Source organism: Propithecus coquereli, unplaced genomic scaffold, assembly GCF_000956105.1.
Source record: "Propithecus coquereli isolate 6110/MARCELLA unplaced genomic scaffold, Pcoq_1.0 Scaffold540, whole genome shotgun sequence".
NCBI classification, from domain to species: domain Eukaryota; kingdom Metazoa; phylum Chordata; class Mammalia; order Primates; family Indriidae; genus Propithecus; species Propithecus coquereli.
In genome coordinates, this window is record NW_012151286.1 from 635,416 (window position 1) to 642,973 (window position 7,558).

The 7,558-nt window shown below is 42.8% G+C and overlaps 1 protein-coding gene across 1 annotated transcript in view; it reads right to left on the reverse strand.

Moving 5' to 3' along the window:
* Positions 1-6,498, reverse strand: part of BBS2 (Bardet-Biedl syndrome 2) — a 51,738-nt gene extending 45,240 nt beyond the window's left edge. Inside the window, 2 exon segments of the mRNA XM_012657420.1 lie at positions 1,423-1,650; positions 6,141-6,498. Of these exon segments, the coding sequence (XP_012512874.1) occupies positions 1,423-1,650; positions 6,141-6,257 (345 nt within the window). The 5' untranslated portion in view covers positions 6,258-6,498.
* Between the last annotated feature and the right edge of the window lie 1,060 nt (positions 6,499-7,558).

Here is a 7,558-nt window from a genome sequence, read left to right on the forward strand (position 1 = left end):
GGATGATTGTCACAGACAGTATTTTGAGTGAAAGTAGTCAGACACCAAAGAGTTCATTCTATACGATTCCATTGTATGGAGTTCAAAAATGGGAAAAGCTAATCTAACCTGACAGAAATCAGAACAACAATTGTCTGTGGGAAATAGGAACTACTGGAATGGGACACAATATTTTCTGAAGTGATGAAAATGTTCTATATTTTTATTGAGGGTATTGGTTATAGGGATCAAAATTCCCTGAATTGTACACTTAAGGTTAATACATTTTACTGTATATACATTTTACCTCAATAAAAAAATACCGAAAAAAAAAAAGCATTTGCACTTCTAAGAACTTATCCTTGGGGAATAACCAGTGAAGTGGGCAAAGATATGCTTATTACAGTATAAACTGTAACAGATAAACAATAGAAATGATACAAATATTCAAAAATATGGAACTGGTGAAACAAATTATGATATATTAACACAATGAAAATTCTATAGAACCAATAAAAATGATATATAGATACACAGTAACTTCATATAAAAATGTTCACAATATATTATTGAATGAAAAGGCCACAATAGCCAGAGAGTAAAATGTCCATTAACTAATAAATGGACAAATAAAATGTGATATATACATACAATGGAATATTGTTCCACCATAAAAAGGAATGAATTACTGACACATGCTACAACATGAATCGATCTTGAAAAATTATGCTAAGAAAATGACAGTCACAAAAGACCATATATTATATGATTTCACATTTATGAAACGTCTAGAATATGTAAACCTATAGTTACGGAAATCAGATTACTGGTTGTCTAAGGTTAGGAGGTTAAAGCTGTTACGGGGGAAAAAAGTAAAAGGCTACATGTATAGTATGATCCCATTTTGTAAAAAAAAATTTACTCATATATACTTGGTAAAACATCTGGATAAATAAATTCAAGAGTTAAGTGTGATTTCTAAATGAAGAAATTATGGGGTTTTTTTTCTTTTTGCTTCCCTATCTTTTCTATAATAAATAGGTATTAACGTTGCAGTAGTCTGTAAATGGCAGGCTATAATAAGGGTTTCTCCTACAAACTATTGCACTAAACTTTCCTGCAAGGCCACCAGGAGACCTAGTTGCTGGCTTCCCAGCTCTTGGCTCAATTCTCAATAGGAGATCTTAACAGATGATGGTATCACAGATATACCTCACAGAGACAAGCCAGAGTGTCACCAAGTGGTTACCAACCATGACCAAACAAATAAGCTCCAAGTACATAAAGCAGATGGAAATGGCTAACTCTCCATGCTGTTTAACTGCACTATAACAGCCACATAGTAAACAAACCAAAATAAATGCCTGATCTCTTTCAAGCATAAAAAACCAATGGACATTAACAAGTAATGGGAATCTTATGGTTATAAATGGTTATACTTACCTCTCTGTAGAATAAATCTGAATTATTGTGGACATCATAAGCCAAAAGATTAGTCTGTGTCCCCACTAACAGAGCATCATAGCCAAGCTCAGGGTTCAGTACTCCTGCAGCCAGGCAGCTGACTGCCTGGTTAATGTTGAGAAGAGAAACATCAGACTCCAGGGGGCTCTGGCAGACCCTGGATGTACTGAAATGCTGGCTCCGTGTATGAGGATTATGGATAAAAACCTAAAACAAAAACAGTTAATTATATTCCCTTAAAATACCAAAGTGTAAAATTAATATCATATATTTAAAAAAAGAACCAGGTTATTAATAGATATCAACATTAACACTTTAATCTCCTACAAAACTTAAAACATTTATACAGTTCTGTGCATGGCTAACTTTCAGTCATTATGAACTATGGAAATCCAGTGGTTCTTAAGTTTGCAAATATCAAGATAATGAATAAGATCTAGTTGTTGCTTACCAGGGCAGCTGACATGCCACCCAGCAGCAAGATGTCAAAGCACTCTTACAAACCAGCCTTTCCCTGATCAACCAAGAGTAAGTGCCACCGGCTTCAACATGATTGCACCACACCAAGAAGATCACAGACAACAGAATAAACACTTCTTTTGGTATCTTTTATCCAAGCACCTAATAAATTTACTTCCTAACCCTTAAAACAGTCTGATAGTTAGTAAATCTGTTTCAAAAACTTAAACTGAGTCACATAAATCAAGTTTCTTGAAGGCTTTCATAGTTTATACAAATAAGACAGAAGTAGCCCCAAAATAAAAAATTTAGCAGTTTCAACCATCATAAATATAATCATCTGAGTGTCTGCACAAATCATTCAACTTCTTTGGGCTTCATCTGTAAAAAAGAGATTTGGACTAGAAAATGCATTCTCAAGAGGGATAATATCACTCCCAACATGGATAATTGGGTTTGGGATGGGGGAATCTTAATTAGAATGGCTTGTAGCCCTCCACAGGGCCACAGTACAAAAGGAGATATACAGTATATCTATGGTATTAAAATTTAGGGAAAAGTTCATTGTCTAAAAAAATCTCCGTGAGGGGGTAACATGAAAAAAAAGGGGGGGATGGAAAACACTGGACTAGAGATCCCTTCAGTCCTCCTAGTTCTAAAATTTGTTAATTTTAAATGAGTATTCCTATCCCTTTGGTATAAATCAAAACAGGATTAATTTTAAATTATTAGCTACCCAAGGCAGCCTATTCAAGAAAAAATAATTTTCAAAAGAATTGACTAAAAACGTGTAGAAAAGCTATACAGCCACTGAATATTGCCTTCATGTTCTTGTTTGCATGATAGTTTACAACATGCTTTTATAAACATTAATTGCATTTGATCCTCATACCAACCCCCTGATTTACAGGTAAGAAAGAAGGGGAGGGGCAATAACTTATGGGCTCCATATTCACTGTTACTGGAATACAAAGTTTGTGATTTCTGCCAAGAGCAACAAGAGTCTCAGGAGTCAGTCCTCTCCCCAGTTCCCCTCCTGCTGTTCTCTGCACACAGAGAGTCCCCAGGGAGATTGTACCTGGCCCTTCAGGCAAGAAAAAAAGCCAACCTCGAGCACATGACAATGGACCACTCCTGGTGAGTGCTTATCTTGTAGACTCTCCAAAGGACTGGCTGAAGCGCACACATTTGTTCTAGCTGAGGGGGTGCTGCTGACAATATAAATTCAGCTGACCCTCTCGGCACCGTGGCGAGAGAAAAAATGTCCCCAGAAGAAAACACTAATGTTTATCCTGTAAGAAATCCCTTTTTCAAATCACCTTGCTCAGGCCCAGAGTCAGCTGCATGTTCACAATAGGGTCCCAGATGTAATAATAACAAAGTCCTGTTTCTAGAGACACAGGCCACAGCAGTCAAAGAAGGCTCTAGCCCAACCTGCAATGTTTGTTTTCAAAGAAGAATATGTTCATGAATTACTTAAGTCATAAAATATGACCATTTTTTTTAAAGTCTCAAGATAAAAGATCAAGTCAGAACTTTTCAGACTTGTTTAGTTCTGAACACGCAGTATCCAAATACACAGCACTTTCTTAATTTTTGTTTTTTTGGCCATCTTTAAAAACAGCCATAGGTCACACTCTAATGTAAGAGCTTCCATAGAAGCCTCCACCTGATCTCCCAGCTCCCACTCCTACACACACCTCCTCCTGCATCCTGTGGTGGTACACCCTCCACATACCAGCCAGAATTATCCTTTATCGAAAACTTAAGCAAATCCCATCAACCACTTTATCAAAACCCTCAATGGCTTCCCAACATACTCAGTATAAAAACTAAGGTCTGGCCAGCTGCGGCAGTGACTCACGCCTATAATCCCAGCACTTTGGGAGGCCGAAGTGGGAGGACCCCTTGAGCCCAGGAGTTCAAGACCAGCCTGGGCAACAGCAAGAACCCATCTCTACAAAAAATAAAAAAATTTGCTGGGTGTGGTGGCAAACGCCTGTAGTCCTGGCTACTCAGGAGGCTGAGGCAAGAGGATTACTTGAGCCCAGGAGTTGGAGGCTGCAGTGAGCTATGATGATGCCACTGCACTCCAGCCTAGGCAACAGTGAGACCCTGTCTCAAATAAAATAAAAAATAAAACCCAAGGTCTTTGCCATGGCCTACAGGGCCCTGTATGATCTGGCCGGTGGCTGTCTCATGAGCTTCCCTTATTGTATTCCAGGCACATATCCACCTCAGGGCCTTTGCACATGCTGATCCCTCTGCCTGCAAGGCACTTATCCCACATACCTGCAAAGCTTATTTCCTCATTTCCTTCAAACCTCTAATCAAATGTTATCAGAGGCCTGTCTGAGTACCCTGTCTGAAATAGCAAGCTCCCATCATCCCGGACCCCTTTTTCTGTTTTTCTCCTATGAAGTAATTTATATATTCTGTTAACTGCCTGACTCCCCCTCTCAAATATAAGCCCCAAGGGGGCAAAACTTGGAGCATCCACCATTGCACCTGCAGAATTAAGAAAACTGCTCAGCACGTATTAAGGCCTCAAATTAGGGCCAGAGCTAATATTACTGGGATATTTTCAGCCCATTTATATAACAGCTGCGCACCTACAGCAGAACCAATATGAATTTCTTTTTGCCATTTGTCCGTGCCTTCTAACAAACAAGTAACATTATGACGTGCCAGACCCTGTGCTAAGTAAGAGCTTAACTCCATTATACTACTTAATGAGAACGAATCATTACTTTTTACTTATGCATCCCAAGGCATATGACATGACATGCAACACAGGCGGAAACTGTCTTGAAAACATAAATCATCACACAAATGCTAGCTTATGAAATCCACACTGGGTCAGAGAACATGCACTCTGATCACACTTCCATCACTTTCTAGTTGAGTGGCCTCAGGTGCTGCAGTGAACCTCTCTGAAATGCTATTTCTAATCAATAAAGTGGGAGTTATAAAAAGAAAATAACAGCTAACAATTAGTGACCACTTCCTGTGTGCCAAGTGCTTTACATGTATTAACTTATTTAATCCCAACCCTATGTATTAGGTACTGTTATTAAGTACCTTGCCCAAGGTCATGAAATTAGTAGTAGCCAGGATCCACCACACCTGTGTATGCTGCTGCCCTTGGCCCTGTAGCAAATATGCTGAGATAATTAACGTATAAGGCTTTGGACTTGTTAGAAGATACTACCGTTGGTGTCACTGTATTCCATGTATTTTGGATGTGCCTCCATCAATACACAGGACTTTTATTTGCCTTGTCTGTTGTCCTGCTGGGCTATAAGCTTTCTGAAAGTAGACACTCCAAGTTTATTTCTGAATCCCCAAAATCTAGTATAAACGTTCAGTGTAAATCTGGTGAATGCTGAGTGTCTTTTTTCTCTCCGTGACTCATACCTTGCGCAGTACCTGGCACACAGTAAGCAACTAATAAATATTTTGTGACTCAATTAAAGGGAAAGACCCTTTAAGAATGTACATGGACAAGGATCAAAAGTGCAATCTGTGTGCTTTAATTTAGGGGTCTTTTTTTTCTGTAAAGCAGTGTGAGAGAGTGGAAGGAGTTCCACATGATGGTTACAGAGACCTCAGAATCTGTCACTGCTAATCCTAACCAAGCCCCTTCCCTTCTGGTCTGGAGGATTCTCTTCCCTAAATTCCTAGCTCCCTAGTCCAGATCCAGGACTCCAACATTGTCCGAGTTTGAGTGCCTGACAAGAAAACGTCAACTGGCCAAAAAGGCTGTTCCTGGCTAGGAGTGGTGGCTCACGCCAGTAATCCTAGCCCTTCGGGAGGCTGAGGCGGGAGAATCACTCAGGCCAGCAGCTCAAGACCAGCCTGGGCAACATAGCGAAACCCCGTCTCTATAAAAAATGAAAAAATTAGCTGGAATGGTGGTACTCGGGAGGCTGAGCCAGGAGGATCGCTTAAGCCGGGGAGTTCAAGGCGGCGGTGGGCTGTGATTACACCACTGCACTTCAGCATGAAATGACAGAGGGAGACTCTGTCTCAAAACAAACAAACAAAAAGCAAAGCTGTTCCTGTAAGACCCCATTACTCTTGGCAGGATGGAGAACTACTAGGTGACTGCCAAGCAGTTGCCGGGCAACACGGGCTGGGGGCGGGGTCAGAGAGTGGGAGCAGGATCACAGGGGCGCGGGCTGCGGGAGTCGTGGGGTCCCCAGGGGTCTGGGCTCCGAGCGGGTGGGAGCGGTTACCTTGCCCGCTTGGGTGGCGGCAGCCAAGCACGGGTGAGTCCCGTCGTAGCGCCCTATGGCCACCATGCGGGGGCTGATTTTGTGGCGCAGTTTCAGGGTGAACACGGGCAGCAGCATGATGGCGGCGGCTTAGGGGAGGAGGGCTGGCGACCCGAGGCGGGCGCAGCGGAGCCGGCCTCAGCCGCCCCGGTGACGAGCTGAGGAGCACGGAGACAAGACCCACCCGGCCCCAGCCGCCCCAGGCCGGGCGCGAAACAGCCAGAGCCGACCTGCTCGCGGTACCGGCGGCTCCTTCTGCGACTGCGCAGACCCGTCCAGCTCCTTCTGCGGCTGCGCAGTCGAGCCTCAGCGCCTTCTGCGGCTGCGCGGTCGGGCCTCAGCACGGCGGAGACTGCAGTCCGTTACCTGCAGGTGATGGAGTCTTGTGTTTTGCAGCTGTAACTTACTCACGTTAATTTCAACTACACTAACGTGTCTGCAGGGGCATGTCTGAACTAGTGCACCTCCGGGGTTTCCCCTTCTAACACCACAACCAGTCTGCACCCCTGCAGACTCCACGCACTGCTGCCCAATTCCAAAGGGTCATTGATTCAAGAAGCAGTTGAGTACCTGCTCTGTCCCTTGCTTGTCCCGTTATGTCGAGACAAACTGTGGCAGTTACTTACCTGCACTAAGTATATCAATCCTCTCAAAAGAAGAGAAAACATGCTTCGACTCTCACGTTTCAATAGTCTGGGGCCCCTTGTGAGACTCCCTATGTATTTTTAAATGCAAACATGTAAAATTGGAAAGTGACCATTCATTGAATAGCGGTAAGTCGTTTGGTAGTAAGCACTATAGAGAAAACAATGGGAAGGAAGAGAAGATAGAAGGTTGGAGGGAATACAATGTTAAATAGGTGGAACAGACCTCACTGAGAAAGTGACATTCAGGCAAGGAGGTGAAGGGAGCGAGAGAGCCAGCCTTGAGGGAGAGTGTTCCAGCAAAGGAAACTCAGGTGCAGAGGCCCTGAGGGCTCTCTCTGGCTGCTTTCTGGAAATAGACATTTAGTGAGGAGTGAAGATGAGCAAGAGCCACCAGAGGAGACTGAGAAGGAGCCGGCAGTGAGGAAGTAGAACCCGGAGAGTACCGTGTCCTGGAAGCTAAGTGAAGAGAAGGTGGCCAGGAGGAAGAAAATAACAACTGGATCAGAATGCTGCTCAGATCTTGAAAGATGAGTTCTGAAATATTCTCGATATTTGCATTTTGTAATTACAGTTGTACAAATGAGCATCTTTTTTTCAAACCCATTGGTATGTCTGTGAGACTTGTTGTAACTTCTTTCAGAGATAATGTCAAAAAACTAGAGGGTCTCGATGGAATGTAAGACCTGAGCCAGTGGCCCTCCAGGCCCCCTCTGATAGACAATGCCTCTGAGT